General features: G+C 53.5%; 1 protein-coding gene across 3 annotated transcripts in view; it reads left to right on the top strand.

Moving 5' to 3' along the window:
• The window catches only part of IGSF9B (immunoglobulin superfamily member 9B), a 42,266-nt gene extending 15,831 nt beyond the window's left edge, over window positions 1-26,435 (top strand). Inside the window, exons 10-22 of one of the 3 annotated variants that reach the window (XR_006171041.1) lie at window positions 1,124-1,240; window positions 2,937-3,087; window positions 3,435-3,558; window positions 5,948-6,123; window positions 6,872-7,098; window positions 7,182-7,266; window positions 8,979-9,140; window positions 9,891-9,936; window positions 11,220-12,842; window positions 21,007-21,128; window positions 21,654-21,899; window positions 22,151-24,376; window positions 24,709-26,435. Coding sequence is in view for 2 of the 3 variants with exons in the window: in XM_042832168.1 (XP_042688102.1) it covers window positions 1,124-1,240; window positions 2,937-3,087; window positions 3,435-3,558; window positions 5,948-6,123; window positions 6,872-7,098; window positions 7,182-7,266; window positions 8,979-9,140; window positions 9,891-9,936; window positions 11,220-12,842; window positions 21,007-21,128; window positions 21,654-21,877 (3,057 nt within the window). In the remaining variant the exon portion in view is untranslated. Of the gene's footprint in view, window positions 1-1,123; window positions 1,241-2,936; window positions 3,088-3,434; window positions 3,559-5,947; window positions 6,124-6,871; window positions 7,099-7,181; window positions 7,267-8,978; window positions 9,141-9,890; window positions 9,937-11,219; window positions 12,843-21,006; window positions 21,129-21,653; window positions 21,900-22,150 lie in introns of all 3 variants that reach the window. The other 2 variants (XM_042832169.1, XM_042832168.1) reach the window with 2 other exon arrangements.
• Window positions 26,436-26,672: the final 237 nt, after the last annotated feature.

The following is a 26,672-nucleotide window of genomic DNA, read 5'->3' as shown; positions in this document are numbered from 1 at the left end:
CAGAACCTCATAAGCACTCATGCAATGAGGGTGACAGCAAAACCCATTCTGAGCGCTCCCTGCCCACTGCAGCTGGAAATACCACTGTGCAGCTGCAATTTTGGCACAAGATTGGGCAAAGCCTGCTGCTGTCAGTGTTGTTGGCATGCAAAAAGCCTGTGCTGCTGCATTGCCACTGCTATTTTAGGCTGTGCTGGAGCTGGCAAGCTGAGCTGGGGATGCCTACCTGTGCTGCTTAGCACCTTCAAATGCCAAATAGGCATTGCCAACACTCATCCATCAAGCATTCTTTAAGTTTGCAGCCATGCAGCAGGACTTGGGCAATGCTCAACCGCTCTGCAAGTTTGCTGCAGAAATTGCAAGAGTTCAGTGCAAAGAAGTGCTGAAGTCTGACTGCAGTGATTTGTTAATGGGTGTAGATTAGTGGGGCAGCCCAGGCCCAAATATGTGTTGGTGCCTAGCACTGAGTTTGAACAGTGCTGGACCGGGATAAGTTGAGCACTTCATTCATGGCCCTGAGAGGGGCCATTTTTGCCAACGGAAGATTCAGACTTGCTGACCCAGCTTTAGATTTGCAGAGAATTTTAATGAAAAGCTGATTTAAGCTGTAGAGAAGCTCCACGTGCTTCTGCTGCGTGCTCAGCCCAATGCACGCCGGGCTCTGCTGTAGTCACCAATGCTGCTGGGATAGGAGCTGCTGCTCTTTGTTCTCTGAACAAAAAGACACATGCCTGCAAACGGTGGTGGTGGTGAGTTGTGTTATTGCTGAGGCTCATGCAATGCAGCTTAGCAAACCTCGTGTGCACGCACATCCAGCGAGATGGTTGTGGAGCTGACGAAATCAGGCTGATACCTGATGTGACGTGGGTGGTTTTTTCCTGTTTGCCTCCTTAAAATTTAAACAAGGCTTCATAGCACTGTGTCTTTTCAGAGAAAACTTCTGTGTGTGTGCGTGTGTAATTTAGTGTACCATAAAGCCTCCTCAGCACACGCTTTCTGCTGCCTTCACCTCACCCAAACTGCTGATGGTTCTCGTTTTGGGAGGGTTTGATGGCACAGGGCTGCTGACATGTGGCAGTTCTTTGTGTGGGCTCAAGCTCCTTGCCTTTTCCCTTGGCTGCAGGACCCCCCCTATTTCACGGTGCTACCAGGCTGGGAGTACAGACAGGAGGCAGGGAGGGAGCTGTTGATTCCTTGTGCTGCTGCGGGAGACCCCTTTCCTATCATCGCCTGGAGAAAGGTACCCGGCCTGCCAGACAAATCTGCAGTGCCTTTGGCTTTTGGTGAATATTGCAGACAGAGAAGCCACACTCTGTCCCGGTAAGAACAAACTGCAGGTACAGCTGCTTCGCTTTGGGCTGAGCCACTGCCGTCCTGTCCCGCAGGTGGGTGGGGGAAGCCCAGCTTGTGGCCATCAAGTACTTAATACTGGGAAACCTTCTCAGCAGCATCTGCAAAGCTGAGCTCTGCTCCCACCCCGGCTCCCTGTTCCTCGCTGATGCTGCTCTCAGGACCCTCCCGGCCCAACATGAGGCTGGCACCGGTGACACTGATCCTGCAGCACAGACCTCCTGCAGCAGGAGGGCATTGTGCCACCACAGCGGGTTTGGGGGCTCTGCCCTGAGCTTGGCCAAGTTTTGGCAAGGGCCTGGACCCACCAGTGGCTGCTTTGCTGCCCTGGGAGTTGGAAGACCGTGGAAAGTAGCTTGTTTTGATCCTGCTGGACTGGACGTGGCAATCTGAGGATGTTCCCTTTTGCAGGGCCAGGTGTGATGTCACCAGGGCTTTCCTGCCTCCCTTGCCCTTTGCTTCCCAACTTTGCTGCTCCCGTAGGGAAGCCACTGCCCAGCTGTCAGGATCGTCTCCTGTCCCCTCCCAGCCCTTCTCAGGGGGATCCCTTCATTGCCCTATGAGTGAGATGCTGGATCTATTCACCAAGTTACACCAGCACTAGGAGGACTGTAACTTGTACTGCTTTTGAGGGGCCTACCTAAAACTTGCTGGCTCTTTAGTCATCTTATCCAACTTATTTTATCTTCCTTCCCCATCCCCTTCTTATTTAGGTTTATTTCAAAATACTTTTGTGCTCTCTGACCCTCTTCCTCACAACGCAACTTTGGGCTTTTCCTCCCCTGACATCATCTAGGACTGAATTGGGCTGAGCGGAGGTTCTCAGTGAAAGAAGTAAGCTCTCTTGCTGCCCACCAGCCCTTGAGGGCTGACCTCCTTCTCCTGGAGGACTGCATAAGACCTGGGCTGGGCACTAGTAACCCGCCATGCTCCTGCTGCAGGTCCCTGGAGCCCATCAGTGGGATCCATGCATGAAGAATAGCAGAAGAGAGCTCAGAGCAACACGGGATTTGTGGAGCTTTGGATAATGGGCATAAACACAAGTTGTTTGAAGAGGCATCCTTCCGCTTGGCTTGAGAGCTGCCAGGCACCTCCATGCACGCCATCCTCCCATGTCCCCAGGCTGCCTCCTGCTGAAGTCTCTGCCACTGGCTGGGACTGAGTGGAGCAGGAGAGGCTGCTGTGAATCTCCTGGGGCAGACACCCACCTCAGAGAGTGTTTGTGGGGACACTCAGTGCCTCATCCTCCACAGCGGTGACAATTTCAGCTTCGGATGCTGGAGGAGCCACGCTGAGTTCTTGTGAAGGGTTCGGTGTCTGTAAGACTTGTTTTCAGGCCTTTAGACTTACGTATGAGTTGGGAATATCAGCCTCTGTTTTGCGTGTCTCCTGAGTAACTGAGCCAAGTCGTATTGAAAGCAGGGAGACTGCAGCAAGCAGAGAGATGGGAGCCCTCGCTAGGGCCTGGTGGTGCCCCATAGGCCTTACAGATAGCTCAGTCATCGCGTTGCTGCCTTGCCTGGCTTGACGTGCTTCTGAATTGTGGTTTTCTCTCTTTGCCATGCTCCCCTTGCTCCTTGCCCAAGGTAGGGAAGCCCAGCAGGAGCAAGCACAACACGCTGCCCGGCGGCACCCTGCAGATCCGCTCCCTTGGCAAGGACGACCATGGCGAGTGGGAGTGCATCGCCACCAACGTCGTCGCAAGCATTACTGCCAGCACTCACCTTACAGTTGTAGGTAGGGGCAGGGGATGGGGCTTCGGGGATGGCTGGTGGCACAGGGACACGTTCCTGGGGTGCGCCCAGCAGCGTGCTGAGCGTGGCACGGGATGCTTCCCATGGAAAGCGATGTCTCCCTTTAATTCCAGCTGCCAGTGGTGCTGTATTTTCTGCTCTTTTATTTTGGCCACATGCTGCTGGTATTTCTAGCAGATATTCTAGATAGGAAAGCCTTTGCTTTGTGCAGGCGGAGTCTCTTTGTGTCATGGCTGGAAGCAAATCCACACCAGGAGCAGTGGGCTGTGTTAGTGCTGGGAATTGCAGCCGTGCCACTGCTCCTGCTGCAGCCCATCTCTCTCCCTGCAGGCACAAGCCCTCATGCCCCTACCAGCGTGCATGTTGTGGTTGCCATGACCTCTGCCAATGTCTCCTGGGAGCCCGGCTATGACGGTGGATATGAGCAGACTTTCTCAGTTTGGTACGGCCCTCTGTGAGTCATCCTGGCATGCTTTGCTCTCTGCTTCTTTTTCTTCCTAGCTGAGCCCAGCTTTGAGCAGCGGGGCTGTGCCATGGGGGTGTGGTGGCTGGAAGCAAATGCACGCCCGGAGGGGGGGGACATTGCTTGGGTTGCACTGTGATGCAGGGTAGAGCCCCAGTGCAAATCTATACCCTGGGGTGGGAGGGACGGGGAGGATGGAGGTGGCCCTGGCTGTTCTCTGCAGCTTTTCTCTGCTCTTGCTGGGTGCAGAGGAGCTGCTTGTGGGGCACTGCAATGCCACCCAGCACATTGGAGAGACCAGCAACAGAAGTGCTGTGGAGGGCTGTAGGTCTGCAGTGTTTCCTTTCTCTCTTGTGCTAGCAAGTACATCTGTCTGCCCCAGCACATTTTAGTCTGCTTACACAGGGAGACACTTTGCATTCATGTAACTTTGCCTCTGGCATCTAATTTCAAGATAAACTGTTTATGAAGCTTAGCAGCCATGGAGAGGATGGAAAATGCAATCTTTAGAGAGTGCATCCTGAAGAAATGTGACTAAGCAGAAACGATCTCTCCCTCCTCTGTGTGATCCCTGGGGGCTGTTAAATCCCAGTTCAGCTTGAGACCAGTGACGGTGAGATGCTGTCTGGGAGACTTTACTCCCTGAGCTGCTGGTACCCAAAGCAAAGGATACATTCAGCCTCCTCACAATGAGGCTGGCTCTGCTGGCCCCCCACCCCGAGGCAAGAGAGGGCAAAATGTGTCTGCAGTGAGGTCAGGCTTTTCTCTGGGCTCTGCACTTACTGTTGTCCTTCTCTTCTGAGAGCCACACTTTGAAATGTGAAGGGGGCCCTTTCACAGGCTGGTGTTGATGTCCTCCCCCACTTCTTCAGCCTTTCTTTCCTTCCTTTCCTTAATTTGCCCGGATGGGGTCTGCTGATAGAGTGGAGATTGGAGAGATGCTGCTCATAATGAGTTCTGCACTGCTCTAAACCGAGGACGGTCTCTACGCTCGCACAGTGGGGTTGGATAATCGTGTCAGGAGACAAAGGACAGGAGAGAGGAAGAAGGAATTGAATGAGTGGAAGAGAAAAATGAGGAGGCAAACAGGAGTGGATGTAGCAGCGCAGACCTTGCGTAGCTGCCTCTGAAAACGTCCTTGGGAAGGACTGATCTGACCTCCTCGCTCTTGAGACGTGTCTCACCTTGCAGGGAGGTGGCAGCTGCTGGCTGCCTGCCCAGCCCTGTTTTTCTCCAGACCCCCCCACGAAATGAGAGCAGCCAGAGGCAGGGAAGGGCGTTAAGAAATTTAATGCAGGGGACAGTGGGGAGTTGGAGAAGGAGGGAGAGCCCCACGCAGCTGCACTCCATCCAACTCTTATGGCGTGGGCGCTGGGGTCTCCACTGGAGTTGCTGTGATTTTGGGGCTTTCCTGCCTGCAGCTGGGTTTGGTCTAGGCACTCTGCACGTGCACAGAGCTCTGCTGAGCTGCTTGTTTCCATGGCTTGCTGCTGCTCCTCCTGCCTTCCCTTTTGCTCCCTTTACAGCAGCATTGCTCGGCTTTGCTCCAGATGGGTTTACCTGGCAGCGCACCGACACCTCACATATCTGCAGAACAGAGCTTCTGCAGTGATCCTTTCTAAATCCTCTGTGAGCACAACAGAAACCTGCAGCTGAGGGCTGGGACTCCCTAGAGCATCTCTAGTGCATGCGTGGAGCTCAGCAATATTTGCAATATCATTGCAGCACAAAGATGCTGCTTTGAGACATCGGTCTCTTTCACCATGACACTCCTGTTGGTAGCAGTGAATTGGAGATGGATGCTGTGGTGACTGTGCTTCATGTGCCCTGGATTTTGGGGTTAAACCCACAAAATGGGCAAAAATGAGGATTTAGGTAACCGCCTCCCTTATGGGATTGTATGTACTAGGATACAGCTGATGGGAAGCTTAGCTGTGGCTCGGGAGCTGTCAGGGTATGAATGAGAACAGGGCCTTGTCACTTTGGCAGCACTTAAAGTTTAAAAACAAAACAAACAAACATAAAAAAAAAACCTCAGCCAACTTGCTTCTTTGCTTCGGGGATGTGATGGAGGTAATCCTTAGAGCGGGGCTGCTGGCTTTGCTTTTGTTTGTGGCCACCCTGCTGTCAGGGTGTGGGGTGCAAGGTGGTGATGGCAGTGACTGTGATGCGATGGGACAACGCTCCAGGTCCTCGTGCACACTGACCTTGAGCCAGCTTTTGGGTGGCAAGTGTCAGCACCGCATCCATGCACGTTGCTGCTGCCAAACCAAACCATCTCTCGGGAAAGCTCCATTATCACTCGAGAAGTTAATGCAGCATCTTTGGTTCTCCCAGTCAAAGGCGCATTCCCTGAAGATGCTCCCTTCTCTCTTGGCAGGATGAAGAGAGCCCAGTTTGGCCCCCATGACTGGCTGTCTCTCCCTGTGCCAGCTGGTTCCAGTTGGCTACTGGTGGATACACTGGAACCGGAGACCGCATACCAGTTCAGTGTCTTGGCTCAGAACAAGCTGGGCACCAGCTCCTTCAGTGAGGTGGTCACTGTGAACACTCTAGGTAGGTCCTCCCCAAGCACAGTGGGAGGAGGGCAAAGAGGGTTTCAGGAGGTCTGCAGAGGAGGGGAAATGGCCCTTTGCATAGGCTGTGTCCTCTGCCTGGGGGTGGTAATGTTCAGCATTAGTTTCCAGCTGCAAAGGAGGTGTTTGTGGAGTGTCCTGGATGGAACCTGTGGACTTGAGGCTCCCAAAAGCTTGTCCTAAGGCAGCTCAGGGGAATGCTACTGTGGTCCTGGTCACCTTTCATGTCTTCCTGAAGTTCAGCTTGGGGCAGGAGTTATTAATAGAGCACAGAATCACTTGCGTGCGGCTCAGAGCTGGAGCTCTCACAAAGGGCTTTGAACTGGGTACCAGCCTTGGGGCTGTCTCAGAAATAGGTCGAGAGAGGAGGAGGCTTTCTGATGCTGTGCCCCTTTTCCTAGTCCTTGTATCTTTAGTCCACCCCTTTTTGGAAAGCTGATTTTCTGTCTCTGGGATGAGAGAGCACGTGTCTGAGATATGTCCTGACCTGCTGTGAGGTTGGGAGCTGCTGCTGCAGTGATGCTCTGTCTGCTGCTGATGCCAGCATGTGGGAGGGATCCCGGCATGCTGCTCTTGTGCAGACCCATATGTCATGGCTGTGTGCAGAGGCACGAGGAGCCGCTGCCCCAAAATGCAAGGGGAGAGATCATGGCCATAACCTCGGAGAGGAGAGCATCTGCTGTGCTTCCCCTGACCCCATCTCAAAGGTCCATCTCCTCTGTCTGCAGCATTCCCTGTAACAACTCCAGAGCCTCTGGTGTTGGTTACCCCACCGAGGTGCCTAACAGCCAACCGGACACAGCAAGGCGTCCTCCTGTCGTGGCTTCCTCCTGCTAACCACAGCTTTCCGATTGACCGCTACGTCATGGAGTTCCGCATTGGGGAGAGGTGGGAGATCCTGGACGATGCCATCCTTGGGACCGAGAGCGAGTTCTTTGCCAAGGACTTGTCCCAGGTGAACAGGGAGGGACTGCCCTGGAAGCTTTTCAGGGTGACTCGTTTCCTTCGCAGGGCTGATTGATGTGTTTGGTGTTTCAGGACACTTGGTATGAGTTCCGGGTCCTGGCAGTCATGCAAGATCTCATCAGCGAACCCAGTAACGTTGCTGGTGTGTCCAGTACAGGTGAGGACTGCTGCTTCCTTCTCCCTCCCTTTGCATGGCTGCTTTGGGAGCATCTGCACTCTGCAGTGCTGCTCTGGTGGGGTGCATTACTATAGCAGCGCTGGCTGGAGCAACTGCTTTTGTGCGTTTGCTTGCAACCTTGGCTGTGAGCTGGGTTAGGATTAGTGTCCCAGCACAGCTGCTGTCTCTCTGATCACAGAAAGCATTAGTCTTTAAAGCAACATAGCAGTGTATTGGCTGATGCTGTGTTGGTGCTTTCCATAGCCGAAGGTGAATTTGAGAGCTGGGCCACTCTGCTCCCTTGTGTTGTCTTCAGAGCAGCAGTGCTGGGAGCAGGCAAGGTCAAAGTGCCCTTCTTGGTCCTTGCTGCTCTGTGGGGTGCCCTGAGAACAAAGCTCTGAGCCCAGCACTGCGCAGCCTGGAAATGGAAATGAAGGGTGCAGAGAGGGAAATGCAGCACTGCAGTGCGGTGTCTGGGGCGGCGGGGGGGAAAAGCAGCAGAGCTTTGAAACAGAAGACTGCTACACACTGCAGTGTGTCCCCTGCACCCCAGTGCAGCTCGGAGGAGCACTCCTCCAGCCAGGGCTGGGCAGGTGATGGCGATGGGAAGGGGGAGGTCTGCAGGAGGCAGAGGATGCAGTGAACCCTGCTGGTGTGGTTTTCCTGGAAAAAGCTGAGGAGCCGCCCAGTTGGGCTGCGTGCAGGAATGAAGCAGTCTCTCTCTGCCCCCAAGTGGTGCTGGCGCGATGCAGGGAGCCTGCAGCCTGCAGCCTGCTTCTCTGTCCTCCCAGTGCTGCTCTTCTCCTCTTGCCCAGTGTTTCTGATAGGGTTTGACAGCACATAGGGCACGAAGGCAGCTGCAGCCATGGGGCATGCGTGCATCCCGACCCTCCTGGGTGCTGTCTGCAGCTCAGAGCTGCTGCTCCCAGCAGGCAAATGTGCGCTGACCCTGTGTGTGGATGTGTGGCAGGAGCACTGGCGTGTGCAGGATTTGATAAACTGCTCTTGCATCTGCAAATAGCTGTAGCTAAGCTCTGGTGGTGGTTCAAATTCGCTCCTGGTTAGTGAAGTGGTGTAATGAGGGTTCAGAGGCGTGGGTGCTGGTTCCAGCCCAGTTTTCATTGAAGAGCTGAGATATGCTGTATTCACACACTGGGGAAAATACTTGGTGTTGCTACAGCCTGAGCTGCAGTGGGTTATTACAGCAGTAGATAACTGCAGGTTTGGTGCAGCTGTGTTCATTTGTGCATAGATCATAGAATCATAGAATGGCCTAGGTTGAAAAGGATCACAATGATCATCTAGTTTCAACCCCCCTCCTATATGCAGGGTCTCCATCCACTGGACCAGGCTGCCCAGAGCCACATCCAGCATGGCCATGAACGCCTCCAGGGATGGAGCATCCACAACCTATTGGACAAATAAATATGGATTTGTGTGGTGGGAGCACGTCTCCCCTAGGTATCCATCATCGGAGAAAATGGTCTCTTTTGCGTGACATTTCTGCATCACTTGGCCTGCAGCAACGCTGCCTGGTTTTCCCACATGGGCTGGATATAGGGCAGGGTCTTTCCTTCAAGGTTATCATTCCAGGAACAAGTGAGCTGTCTTGCATGAAGGCAGCACTGCCCTTCAGACTGTTGATCCCGCAGGCAGGATGCGCGTGTGTGTGTGTCTCTGTCTGACACCTGATGGTTCCTCTTTTTCCCCAGACGTATTCCCTCAGCCCGACCTGACGGATGAAGGTTTAGCCCGCCCGGTGCTGGCTGGCATCGTTGCCACCATCTGCTTCCTGGCTGCTGCCATCCTCTTCAGCACACTCGCCGCCTGCTTTGTCAACAAGCAACGCAAACGCAAACTGAAGCGCAAGAAAGGTGAGCTTGGCCCCGGCGTGCTTCTCTCCTCGTCCTATCTGTCCTCTTGTTGTTTCTGTCCTCTATCCTGACTGTGTCGTGGTGGTAATGTTCTTCCCTGTCTTGTCTCTTCTTCCACCCCTGCGCGTCTTCAGGTGAAGCCCTGACTTCATCCCCCGGCTGTGCCTGAAAGCGCCTGAGTTCAGGAGTGGGACAGGAAGGGTGGGTGACGAGGCGGCACAGAGGCCTGGGATTTCTGAGGGCACAATCTCACGTGGTGACAGCTCTTAGAGCTTGGGGGTTAGGGCTGGGATCTCCCCTTGGCTGAGGGGGACCAATGCCCTCCCCAGGGCCCCCCCAGCAATGGGCTCTGCAGCCGCTTGGCTTTGCTTGGTGGTGTCCAATGGCTGTGCTAGGCTAGAGAAGACCCCAAGAAGGAGACTCCATCATTTTCCTTCCCTAAAGCTGGGCCTGCAGCCACCTTACAGGAGCACCTGGTAGGGAAACCACCATCTTTCCAGGCAGCTGGGGCGCTAGAGAGGGCAGGGGAATCAGCTCCTATGCCTCTAGCGTGTGAAATTGCGGCAGCAGGACTGATAGGAATCTGTGACGGGAGCTGTTTGTTGTCAGCAACCATTAAAGTACAGCAGCAATGAAAACTTGGCCTCTTGTTGAGTGTTTTCTTTGTGGTTGTGATGTTGTCTGTGTGTCTCTCTGTCTTGTTGCGCCTCCTCAGCGTTCTCTCTTCTTTCCCCTTTTATTCTCTTCCAGACCCTCCTCTCTCGATAACCCACTGCAGGAAGAGTTTGGAGTCCCCGTAAGTATCTGTCTTAGATGTGGCACCAGGCTGTGGGTCTTCAGGGTGCCTCTTCCTACAGTTGTTGCAAAGGTCGAATGGAAATATCTGGCCTTGTTTTGTGACGATTTGGTTTCGATGTTCTGTAAACTTGTGGGAACAAAATGGTTCACAAGAGACAAACAGGGTTTGGAGCAGAAAGCAGCAGGGACAAGCACAGCAACCTTTAAGAGATGACCTTGTGGATCTGGACGTGTTGAGCAGGTGGAAAGGAATTACACATCCAGCTTGAAAATGGCTCCTCAAGGGAAGGGCTGCTGCTGTGTTCAGAGTCCTTCATGCAAGCTCAGTGTAGTTTTGAGTTGTTCTGTTGGCTCTGTTTTTCTTGGAAAAATTCAGAATCTCAAATGCATATCTTTTCATTTCCTGTGAAGTCTCTGCTGAAGTCTCTTTGCACATATGCTCAAAGGCTGTGGGTCAGGATGCTGCGCTGGCCACAACTATAGCCACTAATGCTTGCACTTCTGATGTGAGTGCAAGATTCTGAGGTGTGGACACGTCATGCTTAAGCTCCTGGACTGTTGCATAGCGTTCCTGTGTTGGTGGATCTTAATCTTCCTTTTTTCACTTCATCCACCGCACTGAAATGGCCACGCTCACATCATCTCTGTTGGATTTGCTACCTTTTGCCCTTCAATCTTGTTTGAGGCTTTCTGAATAGGGATGCTGTTCTGACGTTTATCTCTTCCTGCCATCTCTTTATCTTTTGAGGCTCTCAGCCTTAAATTTGAGTATTTGAAATGAGGAAGAAATTGATTTGAAACCACCTGTCAGCATCTCTTAGTGAGATGCTGAGATCTGCCGGAGGGAATGTTTGCTTGAGGTTCTTCTGGAGCCCTAAAATGGGGGAGCACTTCTTGGGGGCTTTCCCAGATGTGGGTAGCTTTGGTGAACGTAGGAAACTTTGGAAGGAGTTGGAAAAAGGCTCTGGATCTGTCTTTCCTTCTGATGGGACTGTGGAGCTTGTTATGAGACGTTGGAGCAAACTGCCTGCCCTAAGGGGGATGCAAAGGTGTCCTGAGGAGTGGGGACTGTGTATGGTGGTTCCAGCTCCTCTTTCCCACTTGCTTCTTGCAGCCTGTGTCGGAGCTGGCCGAGCCATCATGGTAGTCCCACAAATTTCTTCCAGCAGTTTCTCTTTTGAGATCTTTGCTTTCTGGATCCAGCAGTTCTTCTGGATGAGAAGAGCTTGTTTCCCCTCAGGTGACGTCCCCCTCTCTCGGTTTTTCTCCCCTGTGGTCCAGGTTGTCTTCTGGCAAGGTGAGTCCGGAGAGCATCCGCACGCTCCGTCCCCCGTCCGAGTCCTCTGACGACCAAGGCCCGCAGGCCAAGCGGATGCTGAGCCCCACCAAGGAGAAAGAGCTCTCCCTCTACAAGAAAACCAAGCGAGCCATCAGCAGCAAGAAGTACAGCGTCTCCAAGGCGGAGGCCGAAGCTGAGGCCACCACCCCCATCGAGCTCATCAGCCGCGGACCGGATGGCCGCTTTGTCATGGACCCGGCGGAGATGGAGCCCTCGTTGAAGACGCGGAGGATCGAGGGCTTCCCCTTCGTGGAGGAGACAGACATGTACCCCGAGTTCCGGCAGTCGGATGAGGAGAACGACGACCCTGTCGTCCCAGCCTCCGTCACAGCCCTCAAGGCCCAGCTCACCCCTCTCTCTTCCAGCCAGGAGTCCTACCTTCAGCCACCAGCATACAGCCCCCGGTTCCACCGGGCGCTGGAGGGTCCCGGCGCCCTGCAGGCCACAGGCCAGGCCCGTCCGCCGGCCCCCCGGGCTTTCCACCACCAGTTTTACGGTTACCTCAGCAGCAGCAGCCCCGGGGAGGTGGACCCGCCGCCCTTCTACATGCCAGAAGTCAGCCCTCTGAGCTCGGTCATGTCCTCCCCGCCGCTGCACCCCGAGGGGCCCTTTGGACACCCCACCATCCCCGAGGAGAACGGGGAGAACGCCTCCAACAGCACGCTGCCCCTGGCCCAGACCCCCACGGGGGGCCGGTCCCCCGAGCCCTGGGGGCTCCCCTTCGGCAGCCTGGAAGCGTCCCCCGCGGCGACGTTCCCCCCTCAGCTCCAGCAGTGCGAGGCGGCGGCCGAGGGCTCCCAGCCCACCGGTTGTCTTCCTCGGGGGCCGCCTCCTTCCTCTCTTCAGGTCGTCCCCGCATCCTACCCGGGCATCCTGCCCCTGGAGGCACCAAAGAGTTGGACTGGCAAGTCACCCAGCAGGGGCCAACCCTCTGTGCCCACCACCACCAAGTGGCAGGACAAACCTATGCAACCCATGGGATGTCAAGGGCAGCTAAGACATACCAGTCAAGGTATGGGCATACCTGTGTTGCCTTACCACGAACCGTCCGAGCCCGTCGGCCACAGCGGCACAAGCACATTCAGCCTGGACACCAGGTGGTACGAGCCCCAGCCCCGACCTCGGCCCAGCCCTCGGCAGGTCAGGAGGGCTGAGCCCAGTTTACATCAGGTGGTGCTACAACCTTCGAGGCTTTCTCCTCTGACCCAAAGCCCCCTCAGCTCCCGCAACAGCTCCCCGGAGCTGACCGCCCGCGCCAGGCCCCGTCCGGGCCTCATCCAGCAGGCTGAGGTGTCAGAGATCACCCTGCAGCCTCCCGCAGCGGTCAGCTTCTCCCGCAAGTCCACGCCGTCCACCGGATCCCCTGCGCCGAGCAGCCGGGGGGAGAGCCCCAGCTACCGACCTGCCACAGCCTTCACCTCGCTGACCACCGGCTTTTCTGGCTCCCAGGGCTCCTCCCTGCCCGCGGACACCATGGATGTTTTTGGAGACATCCCCTCTCCAAGGAGGGCTAGCGAGGAGATTCTCAGACCGGAGCCCACATCGACTACGGTAGCCACCTCGGGGTAAGTGCGTGAGACCCGTGGTCCGCCCCACACCCCCAGGCCCTCTCCCGACTTCCCCCATCCCACCTCGCCCTTCCCTTCCCTCCAACCCCTTCCCCGCCATCATCATCCGAACTGTAGGGTCTCTCTGGGTACGCTGCAGCATCCCTTTTGGAGATGGCGTCCCGCGGGCTTTGCTAGGCTGCGGCTCTGCAGAGGCTCACGCTGCGGGCACAGGGTGCATGGCCGCTGCCCGAGCCGGCTCGGGGTTAGGCAGGCGGCCTTCCCGATGCTGCTTTCCTCTTCCCCGACTGCTGATGTGGGAACTGGAGCTCTGTGGTTGGGGTACCAGGCTGACAAATGCCTGGGCCGCAGGCCTGGCTCCTGGCTCACGTAGGTAAGTGTCCTGGTGTCACCGGCGGTTGTTTCCTCTTCTAGCTTCTGGCTCTTGGCTTTCTTCGAACGTTAGGGCTGCTGCGCCTGTGTCTTCCTTCTGTTCCATCCCGCGGAATCTAGAGAGCTTTAATGCATGACAGAAACAGCTATAAAAACCACCGCCCCATCTGCAAAAGGGATGCTGCAGCCCCAGGACGCGGGCAGGGAGAGATCAAGGACTTAGCCCCACCAGCAGCATGTCAGGAGAGGAAAAAATAACCCAGTGGAATTCAGGAGGCCGCCGGCACGCTCAGATCCTGCCCTAAAGAGGGATGTGGCTGCACTAGACTGTAGCGGCTGGTTTTCCAGGTACCAGGGTTGCTCCAGGCAAAAAGCGTCTCTCTCTCTCTGTATTCCTCCTCTCTTCCTCCGTCTCTTTCACAGCACCCCAGATCCCGTAGCCGTGCTTTTGTTCCATCCTTTCGTCTCGCTTCATTTCGGCTTGTTGTTGTAGGGGGGGCCGAGCCCCTCGGCTTGTGATGGAGCCCTGCGGCGCGGTCGGAGGTGTTCGGAGCAGAGCCGTGGTTTTTGGGGTGGGGGGAGGCAGCCTTTCACCCCGCAGCGCCCTCCGCATTTCACTCCCACTCTCTGGTACCTGGAAGCGTTATGGCCTTAGGAAATCCCTCCAGCGCGGCTGGGGAAAGGGGTGCGTAGGGTGCAGGGAGGGCTGACGGGAGAGGCTGGGGAGGGAGAGGGGGACCTGGAGGACCTGAGATGATTTCTGCGCGGCTCTTGGGAGCGCAGGTCCGTAGCGATGCAGACACGTACGCATAGATCCACGTCTCCACGCAGTCTCAGAGCCAGGGCACCCCGAGGAGCTCCAGGTACAGGACAGTCGCAGGACAAGTCTGTGTTAGAGCACTGTTGTCCGTGCTTTTAAGCAGTGTATCCATTCGCTTTGTTGATTATTATTTTTGTTCTTTTCCTTTCTCTTCTGTTTCTTTCCCCCTTTCTTCTCCAGCCTTGTTTCGTTTGTGTTTCAGTTTGGTTTCTTTCCCTCCTTTTTCCTTTGGAGTTGTTGACGTGCTGATGTGTTGCGGAGCTCGGCTCCTTGCGGGTGTTGATAACTGCTTTGTTTTTGATTAATCTCAGCTATCTGGGCAGTGTTGTCGAGACAAGCTTCTCCTCAGCTCAATAGGTAAGGGTGATCCATGTCCGAAAGGATGGTGTGGGCGCTGCGGAGGGTGGCCGGGAGCGGGGCATGAGAGGGGACATGGAAGGGGCTTCTCCAATACCATCTCTTCCTTTAAAGGGGAATAAGGAATTATAAAACACTAGGAAACACCTCTGGACGCACAGTTTCTGTGGCTTTTGGGTTTCCCCTATCCCTTTGGAGGAGCTCAGAGCCCCGCACCTTGAGCTGGTTGAAATAGGTGCCCCTGGGACAAGCGGGCTGCAAACGGTGCTTGTGGGCAGTGGCTCCAAAAGAAGACTCCGGTTCCATTCCACAAAATGGAGATTTTTGTTTCCATCTGTTTTCTTCTTCCCAAGGCTTCTCAGATGTAGAAAGTGGGAGAGGTCTATGTTTCAGGGTGGGCTCTGTGCTTGGCAGCACCTTCGCTGCGGTTCCAGGCAGGTGGAGTGTTTCATCATTCCCGTGGTGAATGTAGTTACAGTACAAAGCCCTCCCTCTCTGAAAAGCTCCTTGGAGAAATCTGTAAGACTTCTCCTGACCCAGCTGTAATTAAACAGCCCTAAGCAAATCTGGAAAGATTCTCTCAAGAAAATACCTCTCAGGGGCTCCCATGTCGGAGCTGTTTCCTGGATGGCCACAGGCATCCCTGGAATGGCAGCAGGAGCAATCTGGGAGATGGTTTCCGGATCATATAAGCAGAGAATTTCCTCCTTTTTTCTCTTTCGCTAAAATGGATAAAACCAGGTGGGATGATGCTTGTTCTTAGCCCTGAGGAGTCAGCCAGGCTGCCTCTGAAAGAGAGAGGTGGGATTGAAGATAGGACTTTGTAGGGCCTGACCATGCCCAAGCTTTGTTAGGTTCAAAACCTGCAATCACGAATGAGAAGTGTCAAGGGCCTGGCTCATACTCACCCAACAGCCTGAGAAGCCCATTGGAGTGGGAGAGATGCCTAGGGAAATTAAATAGATATTTCCAGGAGAGAGAAACCCCTGTTCATTGCAGGGGAGTTGGACTAGTTGAACTCAAATGGTTCTGTGAGTTCCTCCAGCTCACATGGAGCTTTGTACTGAGGTGGAGAGAGGAAAGGAAGGAGTGTTGGATCTTGGTCATGGGGCTGTGATGGATGCTCCGTGGAGGAGCCATCCTCTTGGCATGGCAAAACCCCTCTGGTTTGAGCTTTGCGGCTTCCAGAGCTCCTGAGTGCTGTTTTATCTCTTTTATCCGTGGTGCTTCCTTAATCCAAGAGATCTGGAGACCTGAATGAGTGTGGATTCAGCAGAGCCAGATCAGTCCAGTCTCATGAACTAGGTTGATGGGGCTCTTGCACAGGTTGCCCTTGGTTCCTGTCTCAGCAGTGAGCCCCATGGGTGGGTGGGTGCCAGGAGCAGGGTGACACTGTCCTGCAGGACACTTGTTGAGAAACAGCAGTGAGTCCTGTTCTGAGGTGCTGCCAGGGGTTGGAATTGCAAGATTGAGTCCAGAGTCATTATCCCAAAAAAGGGGAAGCCACAAGGAGAATAAATCTTGCTCTAATAAGCGAGGAATCCTGTAAAGAGCCCAGCTAAGTAATTTTGTGTTGATTTGGGGTCGTAAAATTGTCAGTGGATGCAGAGCACAGGGATTTTCTACTATAGCAGCTGGATTTCTGTACTGCAGTCATAAAAACCAAGAGGAGGAGAGGGAGAGGCGGTTTGTGAGTTGATGGCAGCTGCACTGGGAGCAGGAGCTGCCACGTGGTGGCTTTTGCTGGGTGAAGGTGAGCAGGGAGAAATGCTGCCATTACTGCAATAGCGGCTTCCCATCTTCTGCTTCAACCCAGTGGGCGGTGATGCATCTCCTACCAGGGAAGAGGGCATTGTCGTCTCCCTGCAGAGGGAAACCCAAAAACCACAGACGTGACACCGAGCTCCTGTGTCCCTTGGCATCGCAGGCAGCCCCCCCTGGCCCCCATTGCCAGTGCTGCCAATGCCAGGAGCTCATGGGCTGGGTGCATCGTAGCATTGAGTGACAAAGGGACATCGGTGCCAGGCGTGCAGGAGCACCCCTCGCTCCCCGCTTGAAAGCAAACAGGTTCCCCTTTAAAGACTGTCCATGTGCTGATCCTCTGCATGTGTTTCATGCCTCCTCCCGCTTGGAGAAGTTGTGAGTCCTCCTGTCTGAGTGCGTTCTTTCCTTTCTTCTTCTTCTTTTTTTTTATTTTCACTTGATTTATTTTTATTTTATTTTATTTTTTTACTTTCCTTATATATTTTCACACTCCTGTTTTTCATTTATCCTCCTTTTTCCCCCCTCTTTTCCTGTGACTGTATCCCCCCCTCCCCTTTCTCTCCACTCCGGTCCCTTTTCCCCCGTCCTCTCTCCTCTCCTGTCAGCATGGTGCAGTCCATGGTGTAGATGAGTTGTGTCATCTGCAGACCTGCAGAAGGGCCCCCCTGCTCCGGTGTGCTCCCTGCTGTCACCAGCCCCCTCTTCCCTCGTTTTGGCAGCAGTGGTCTGGCAACAGCTCTGGGGGAAGGGGCGCAACTGCTGTGTGTCTCCAGCACCTCTTGCACTAAAGGATCTCAATCAGTGCATGGTGGCGTCCTGGGATGGAGGTGGCACTGGGCACTGCCTCAGAGCAAAGAGCATAAGACAATCTGGAGGGGATCCCGCAAGAACTTGAACTTGAGGTTGAGCCTCGTGTAGGCAAATGGAGCTCTTCATCCAAGGATGAGGGGTTGGAGGAGCCTGGCTGGGATGTGGTGGGCACTGGAGATGGCCAAGCAGACGCTGTGAAACGTCCAAGCTATTCCTGGATATCACTGTCTTTACTCAAGGAGAAAAGAAGAGTGGAAGAGTGTGAAAGACCTCCACGATGTCCTTGAAGGTCACAGCTTGTGCTTTTGCGTGGCTTCCCCCTGGTGGGCGAAAAAACACTAGTGATGCTTAAGGGGCCTTCTCCCTTAACATCTTCACTTTGTATGTGGAAAGGCGTTTGAAGAAAACGTAGCTGTGTGGTATCTGTTGGTTTGGACAACTTCACCCATAGCTGCCATTCCCTGTCCTTCCTGGGGTTGAGTACCTCGTCAGTCTTTCCAGAATGTCTCTGTGCACATGCTTCAGACCTCTGCTGGTTCAGAAGGACTGTCCTTCGAAGACTTGAGGAAAAATTCTGTGCTGAATGTTTTATGGAATCGCACAGCAGTAACGGCTGGAAATCCCACGTGTTTCTTGAAGCTTCTTTCCTTGGCTCCATCCTGAAACCTCCAGAAGTTCATCCCCCTCTCTGAACCTCTCGTCTGTTGGCGCTCAGGATCCCTTGTGCATGGATGGCTGCCCAAAGTACAGACTCTGGGGGCAGGAGGAGGCTTTTGGCTGGACTTAAAATGCAAATTAATTCGATTGAGTCGGAGACCTTTGAAGAAATAAAGGGTGGGTAGAGCAGATAAAATTTGGCTGGTGAGTAGCATCGTTTTGTCCTCCACTGTATCTCTTCCTTGCCAGAGGTCAGACTGTATTTATAGTGACACATGGGTTCAGTGCGCTCGCTGTTGATATTTGTGTGTATAAATACAAGCCCAATTAGGGAGGAACTAGCGGAAACGAACTTCAGGCAATTTCCTCATAATCCCTTGGTAAATCTGTCTCATTTTGTCAACATGCCACAGTCACTAGCATCTTCTTAGAAGAAAAAAGAATGGAAATAGCAAGAGGCTTTAACATACGGAGCTCTAATAGTATTAGCAAAGTTGTCTGGGCTACGAGACAGAAAGACATGCTTGTGGCAATGCAGTGACATCCAGGGCTTGGCACACGTGAGCCCCATGGCAGAGGACTGGTATTGGAGTAGCTGAGGTTGCAGTTGGCCAAGTACCTTTCTTGCTTAAGCTGCCTGTACGTCGGGGCTGTGGGAAGAAGGCATTTAAGCACAGCGACTCTTCAAGCTTGTAAATGTCTTCCCTACAAAGGAAGACTTGTTTGGATCCCTCCAGCAGGGCTACCAGCTTGTGTAATGAGATGCTTCCTTTTCAGCTGATGCACTGCTCTGCTGGGAGCTGGAAGAGAGGATCTCCGGGAGCATCCGTGCCTTGATGTCTCTGTTGCAATGGGAAACATGAAAGGGGCTTTTCTATCCCAGCCTTTGGGTTCCCGTTGCGTCTGCTGCGCCCCAGCTGCTTCACCACATTATGCTGCGTTTTCCTTGGTCCTCTCCAATGCTAATAGCAAAAGCGAGAAGCTTTGTAATCACGTGCATCTTCAAAAACAACCCCTTCTGCTCCCCATGGGGGGAACAGCCCTGGGGAGCTCTTAGTGCCTCTCCAGTTGAAGTGTGCACAGCTCCAGCAGCTGCTTGGGATCTCAGATTGATGCGTTGCTCATGAGCTGCACTCCCACACTGGTATTTCATGGCACACATGGAGACTGGCAGAGGGGGAAAGCCTGGTGCGTGCGCTGCTGGAGAGATGAGAAGCTCCAGATGGACCTCAGGTAGCACTGTGCCTGTCCTCCTCTTCCGTGCTGTTCCTGCTAGGCACCTGCAGTGTTTCTGTCATGGTGAATGGCTGACATCTCATCGACAGCCCTAGAATGGGGTGAAAGAGTTTGGCTTCAAAATTTTGGTGACGCAGAGTTGGACTCGGTGATCCTTGTGGGTTCCTTCCAATGCAGGCTGTTCTGTAACTTCATCGAAGCGATGCTCTGACCCATCCGTCCTCCTGCCTTGTGAGGTGCTTGTGGGGTCCTGTCCTTCACAAAGCTCTCAGCACTCCTCGCTCTGGGTTAGACACTTTGCTTATATACTCAGCTCACAGATCTCAAACCTGCTGATATTTTCAGTTTTGGTGAATGGTGCAGTAGGTGGCATCCTTGCCACAGTGCTCATTTGCCATTCGTCGCCTTCCTCATCTGCAGCAGTGTGTTAGTGGAGAAGGCAGGAATGCTTCTCCTCACTTGTGATCCTCAACATTTCCTATGCATGTTTTTTTCTGCATACCTTATGTTTTGAGCCTGTCGTGGTTATTTGCTGTTAGTTGGCCTCTTGGACTGGATAAGTGCAGTGAAATGGGAACAGAAGAAAAGCATCGTGTGTTTGGGTAGAAGTAAACGTGCTGAGAAGATGCATTCACCATCAAGAAGTTCTCATTCCCCTAACTGTGTGTGGGATGTGCCATGTTTTCACTGCTGGAAACTGCACTGAGGAAGAGCTTTGCTCCCATTTTCTGCTGGCAATAGCTCTGAAAGCACAGCCAGCCCTGCCTGACCTCAGGAATGCTGGTGGGGGCTGCGAGAGGGGACAGACACGATGGGCTGGCACTTGAGCCTTGCAAGCATCATAGAAAACTGAAGATCCTGGAGCTGCTGTCTGTGCTGCCTGCTGTGTTGCTGATTTGGTGACATGCTTTGGTCACTGAGTTAGGAGACCAGAAGACCAGAAGAGTGCCATCCCATTATTTGAAGGATGGGACAGGGTAAGCGCAGGCTCGTGTCATTTCTGGGCACCTCCTGTGCAGGCTGCTGTCACGTCTGAGGCTGATCCCAGGTCAGCACCCATGGCCTTAGCTGCCTGAACTTACACTTCTGCTCCCCTGGCGTGAGGTTCATACAGTATGGAGAGATGTGAAAATGAAACAAAGGGAGAAAGAAAGGGGAATGCAGCAAATGGGGGGATGCTGTGATGTGTTACAGGTGAATGCTGAACCAGCTGTTCTCCGAAGGAAAAGGTTTTCTTCTACTGCCCTGCATTATAGCAGTCATTTTTCAATCCTTGGATTGAAAAATCCTTGGTAAAACAGGCACAGTGAAGGGAAGTGGAGCACAGAGCCTTTGCGAAGGGGAGACCGCTTAACCTTGAGCAGATTCCTGTACAAGAGTTACGTGGGGACTAAGTCTGGGAAACTATCTATCTCTTACAACTACTGACACTCCCACTGGAAAAATACCATTACAAATCCCCTCCTTGCCCCCTGCAATGAATTCTCGTTGGCATTTTCATTTCCAAGCCGTGGTGCGTCCTGTCCTGCGAGGCCAGAACGTCCAGCTCCCGACATCCAAGTGTGAAGGAGCAGAAGCTTCTGTGCCTTTATATTTGTTGTCGCTTCTAGCTGGGAGCAAGGTGCTGACCCCAGCTGTGCCCTTCGTGTCCCTGTCTGTTGTGCAGTCCCTGTTTTCTTTGCCATGGGAGCCAGGCAGGATCCCTGCCTCCGTCCTGCTCGTTGCGCCGGTGTCAGCTGCCCCGTGTCGCGCAGGTCTCGGTGCTGTCGTGCCGCTTCTGCGTGTCTCTTCCTCCCTCTCCATCCCCAAGGGGTTTCCCCACCACTTCCCAAAAATACCTTATCGGACATAGGATCTGCCCCGTCCTTTGTGTCTAGCAGTGCCGGTGTGGCAGGCAGGTGAGCCGGGTGCCGGCTGCGCTCTCTTTGTGCTGGGACTTTGCGATGCAGCTGAGCGGGAGGGGACGGGGACACGGACACGTGTGGGTCTCCTGTCTCCTACGGCTGCGTGCCCGGCCTGGGCTTTCTCACCTTTTCCTTCTCCATGGCAGAGCTGGCTGGGGTCGACCGTTCCCCGCCTGGGACGCCCCGCAGCCCAAGCGTGACCCGGAGCCGCTGATGGCACGTGTCTGCTTTTCCTTTCTAGAAAACGTCCATCTCCGTCCTGGGACGCTGCTGCACCTGAGAGGCTCGAAGCTCTGAAATACCAGCGGATAAAGAAGCCCAAAAAGTCATCCAAGGGCTCCTCGAAATCCAGAAAACAATCCAGTGAGTGTGAGGACCCCACGATCCCCCAGCAGCGTCCCCCTGTACCCCCATGGGTTGCTTGGGTTGGTCTCTGAGCGCCTGCCTAGCTCCTGCCTCCCAGATGGATGGCTGCTTGCCCACGTGCTGTCTGCAGTTCTTCCCCTGCTTCCCAACCCCATTCACCTTCCATCCTTTAACATCTGCCCTTTACTCGTCTTTAGTAACTTTACTTACTTTTTTTGTTTTTTTTTTTTAGGATTCTTCTGTGTTTGTTTCTTTTTCCCTGATGTCCAACCTGCTGCTTGCATGCTGGAGCCCCCCCTCCTCCCTCTTGCTCCTCCCTCCCTTCCACTCGAGGCGACTTTCCACATCCTCTCCTACAAAGGCCTACTTTCCTTCCAGCAAATCTTTCCCCCTTCCTTACCCCACATCTGTTGGGGTTTGGAGTGTTGCGGGGAGGAGGAACAGACTTGATATAAGCTCCGTTTTATAGCAGTGCTACAGGTGGGTTCCATATCTCATCCCTCTGCCTTCTCTCCTCTGCAGACGGCTCTGCCTCCCAGGTTCAGCACCTTCCCAGCTCTCAGGTACTGTGGCCTGACGAGGCTGTCTGCCTCCGAAAGAAGAAGAGACACCCTCGTCAGGACCCCTTTGCCCGCCTCTCGGCGCTGAAGGACGACCTCTGCCACCGGCAGCTCCCTGAGGACCAGACAGCCATCCTCAACAGCGTGGACCACGACGACCCCAGCGGGCACGCCACTTTGCTTTAGCCTCATGCTGACCCAAGAGAAGGTTAAAAGGGAGAGGGTAGAGGGAGCTGAAACCTCGACTGCGTGCACGCCGGGGTTGGGCAGCTTTTGGCAAGGATGAGCTGGGGCGACCAGGGTGGGTTGGGGTCTAGAGGGGGGGATGCCAGGGGCTTCTCAGATCTGCATCTCTCCCTTAAAGCTTTGGTGAGATGGGGAGGGGGTGTCACACCTCTGTTTCAGAGAGTTTTCAGATGTAAAAGGCATAGATGGAGATTCTGACATCTGCTTCTGCAGGTTGTGTGTAGGTGGAAGTTGTGAGATTAAGCAGCCGGCCTTGAATTGAAAGAAGGAATTATGTGACACGAGGTGTGATCGATTGACAAGGAACTGACAACCCAGCTAGCTAACAGCTGGTAATCCCATGAATCTGATTATGATAAAGTACATCCAAACGGTCCCAGGAAAGCTGCAACTGTGAAATCTCCTTGCCTCTCCCTGCCCAGCCTCCCATTATGTGAAGATAACAGCAACAACGTCACTGACATCTTTCCTTGCCCATCTCTGAACGGGAAAACTGGAAAGACCCCATGGCTTCACGCCAGCCTGAGAAGTGATAAATCACTATTTCTCTGTGCATATGCATTTTGAACCTTGTTAACATGTACCAAACCCTTTGCAAGCACGCAGGTATGGAGCCGTTTGCATCCACAGGTGGTTTCCCCTCAAAGTCTGGTTTGTGCCAGCTTTGATGAGGGTGGTTTTGACCAGTTCTTCCTGACGCTCCGTGTATCACTCACATATGTTCCTCAGTGCTGTGCAGAAATGTCATTGCTTACTATGGTCACGTTTGTAATCTCTGTTCAGAACTGCAGAACGGGGAGATGCTGCTGTAGGTGTGTGAGCGAGCAGGGTTTCACCACGTGTTCCCAAAAGCCCCTGTGGCCAACGTGACCCTGAGCCAAGGCAGCTGGAAAAGTCCAGCTCTGTGGGTCGTGATGGACGGCTGCTCCAAGCACAAAGCTCAGCCCAGCATTTGGCATCATTTTGAAATGTGTTGCTGCTGGTTTCACTGTCCACCCCTTCTCCCTCCTGTTCCAGCCCGGCTGTGTAGGTGACCTGTGACTCCTGATTTGGGATTTATCCCTCCCTTTGCCCATCCGAGGAGACTCGCTGTTCCCCTCTTGGTAATGCTGTTCTAACTCTTCACCAGAATGTATTTCCTCTTCCTAGGGTAGGTTCATTTGGCAACTGATGTTTCTCTGGGTTATGTAGGCCTTTTCTCAGCAGGAAAGCTGCAGCCTGCTCCAAGAACACCGGGCTTCTCTTTCCTGCTCTGCCTCCACTATCGAACTGCGTGGCCTTGGGCAAGTCACTGAACCTCTCTGTGCCTCAGTTCTCCCATCTGTAAAATGGGGATAAGTCATATTTAAGCACTTTTGTAAAGCACTTGGCTGCCCACAGGCAGCAAGTGCTACATGTGTGCTGAGTGCTATTACTACCAAGTGATCCCTACCTTTGAGACAGAGATTTTTTTATTTTATTTTAAATGGTAAGATCAAACACTGCATCCAGGTTTGCACACTTCTTCCTCTCTAGCAAAGTGCTAAACCTGCCAGCCTGCCTGGGAATAAACACCAATGTCACGTGGATATTCTTCCTTTAAGCTGATTCAGGCTGTTAGAAAAAGAGAATCCAAAAGCCTGCAGGCATTGCCTTTTGCATACAAAACTCCTGCTTATTCCCAGGTAGAATTGCCAAGAGATGCTCTGCAATCTTGCCTTTAATTGTGATTTGCCTTGGTTACTGCTCTTGCTGCTGGTTGAACCTCAAAGGGCTTCGATATTTGGAGAAACACGCGACCTCTCAGCTGCACGGCCGGAGTGAAGGGTCGGGGCATGGCAGTGAGAACAAGCCAAGCTTCCAGGGAGGTTTTAGGTAGAAATCTGTTGATCAGCCTGCCTAGAAATTTCCATTTTTAAATGAAACTGTGCTTTGTCTTCCACCGAGATGTTCAGAAACCTGATGAAAGCAGAGCACGACGTCTTTTTTCAAATCTCAAAGCCCTGACTTAGGCTCGAACCGCTTGAGAGAATCCTCTAATCGATGATGAGATGTTTTCAAGCTTTAACAACTTCCTTTAGGTGGTCTTCAAACGTGAGCAAGTTTGTCTGAGGAAGGAGGGAGGGTCTCTTAGAGGTGCCTCTCTCTTTCATGCCATCAACCACCAGAGTGAGACTTCAACTTCGCTAACAGTATAACAGAGTGTTTCTTTTATTTGAGTGTGTTTTAGGGCTTGACCTAGAATCCACTTGGATCTGAATTGATTTAATGCCATTTGCCTGCTTGGCAGTGGGACAAACTTGTGGGTGACTTCAGCTCGCTGGTGCGAGAGGAGCTGATGTCGGCCCCAGACCTTAGCAGATGTGGAAGCAGGCTTAGCCCCAGGGCTCGCCTCCCTGCTGTCCCCATGGCTGCCCGCTGGCACCGGCCCTGGCCGCCCTCGCTGCACAGACCCTACAGGTGATGGTGACTGGGGATGCTCAGTGGTGTGGTGCCCTGTGGGTGGGGGGTGCGGAGGCTCTGTGCCGGCTGGACCGCAGCTTGCTCGCTCTTCTTTTGGCTCTCGTTGCCTGGGCCTCTCTAGCAGAAGGTTTCCTTGTTCATTTGAACGCTTTCCAAGCTCAAATTTACTCTGCCTGTTTGCACGGGCAAGGCAGCGTCTTTGGGCTGTCAAGGTTGGGGGACCGTGCCCCCATCCTGCTGCAAAGAGGAGGATCTGGAGTGCAGGAAGGTTTGACGGAGTGCGCCAGCTTGCTTGGTCAATCTTTTGAGAGTTTGTTTTCCTTTTTCAGGTGTTTTGAGCCGGTGGGCCCTCTGCTTTTCATTGTCTTCGACCTTTAAAGGCTGGAGCTGCAGCCCTCTCTCTTTCAGCCGTGTACCTGCCACGCTGCTGCAGTGGGAAATCCTGCCGGGGCTCCTCATGGACGCGGCTCTTCCCTAAACCATCCCTACCTCCTTTCCCCGCTAGACCAAGTTACCTTCCAATAGACTCTTGCCACGTGCTGGGCCGTGCTTTGGCAGATGGGCTCGCCTCTTGCTTTGGCAACCTCCTCGCTTCTCCCAGCTCTGGTTTCCATGCCCTTCAGGGGTTTCTCTCCTCTGCTCCCGCGGACCTGGGACATCGAAGCTGTGTCAGATGATGCCAACCATTTTCCCCCATTCCATCCCTGTTTGAACTCCGTTTTTGTTTTGATGGTTTGCAAACACGGCTGCTGCTGCTGCTGCTTTTCCTTTTTCTTTTATGCTGCAAAATATATCTTGATTTTTTTTATCTTTCTGGGCCAAACTCTCTTATTTTGTAAGTTTGTCCTAGGGTAGATGGTTCTTGCTTTATTGGCAAACATAAGATCCGTTCCTCCTTGCACGGTGCAAAAGCAGTGTGTTTCATTACGTCTCATGCAAAGCGCTGGGCTGTGGTGGAAGAAACACCTCTGAATCACAAGCTGTGGTGAGGACACAAGCTGAATGTGTCCCTGCAATTAACCCCAGTTTTTGGGGTCCTGGTGCTGCAGGTGGGCAAGAGTGTTGCAGCTCTGTGCTTCAGTTTCCCATGGGCTCTGCAGCCAGGCTGTGGGGCTGGAGGAGCACTGAGGCTGCTGCAGGTTTGTTTTGAGAGCATCAGCAAGTGAGAAATGGGCAGGATTCAGCTGCCCCGAGCTGGGGAGTGGATAATGCAGGGAGGTATATGTACAAGGGCATTGTGATCTGGTTCTGGTGGGCACCAGGCTGTTGTTCCTGCGTGCATTTCCTTGTCAGCTCATCCATGCATGGAGGCTGGAGATAGCTGTGTTTGTGGTGGAGTTTTGCTGGGCAGCTCTGCGGACTGCAGGGAACGGCTCGCTGATTTGTGCATGGCAGTGGTGCTCAGTGAGGTGAGTTGTGCATGTTAAATGGTCTGCTTGGGGCATGGTTTGGCAGCTGGGAGTCACTGCTGTTGCCAGCTCCGCCTCTGAGCCTGCAGGCAAGTTGCTTCAGCACTCTGCCTTGGTTTCCCCATCGCTATCAAGGGAATAACAGCAATGCTGTACCTACCTCCAGGGATGCTGAGGGCCCAGGGCTTGTGGTCAGCACTCCAGCAAACCTCCCAGCAGGGCTGGGTCATGGCTAATGGCATCAGGGCATGACACATGCCTTAATGCTGCACGTCTCTCACAGTTAGGACAGAATCTGCTTGGCGGTTTGATTTCTCCTCCTCCTTAAGGCAGTGATGCAGAATTCGGTTTCCTTTGAGTTTTGGGTTGGTTTCCCCACGTGCTTTTGGCTGTGGTTCTTGGCTCGGGGTGTTCTTCAGAGGGCTGAGGCTGGAAGGCTCACAGTCTGATGGCAGTGATTCCTCCACGGCCCGCTTGGGCTCGCTGCAGAGCTGGCAGAGCTGCTGCTTTTTGTGGAAGGGAACATTTTCAGGGAGCCAGCACAAAAAGCGATGTATATATGAGATATAAATACATAGAGAAGTGTAGGATGAGGGTAGATATGTATGCAGAAGTCGGGTATATTTGCATGTAAAGGGTACGTTTGTCTGTAGGGGGAGTGTTGGTGGAGGGGGAGGGGATTGGGATGGACAAAACCAGGCAGAGCCTGGGGAGGATTTGGGAATGGATGGGCACAGGGCACCTCTCTGCCTGACCTTCATGCGTCCCCATCCCTGCTACAAAGGACCTGGTTGTCCTTTTTTTGCCTTTTTTTTCAGTCATGCTCCTCCCCCAGATTTTTTTTGTTTGCTGTGTTCTTTGTATGTGACTCATTACTGGACCAT

The sequence above is a fragment of the Centrocercus urophasianus genome, unplaced genomic scaffold (assembly GCF_019232065.1).
Source record: "Centrocercus urophasianus isolate 14NV4802_14NV808 unplaced genomic scaffold, USGS_Curo_1.0 seq_37, whole genome shotgun sequence".
NCBI lineage: Eukaryota > Metazoa > Chordata > Aves > Galliformes > Phasianidae > Centrocercus > Centrocercus urophasianus.
This window is presented reverse-complemented; position numbering and strand designations above follow the sequence as displayed.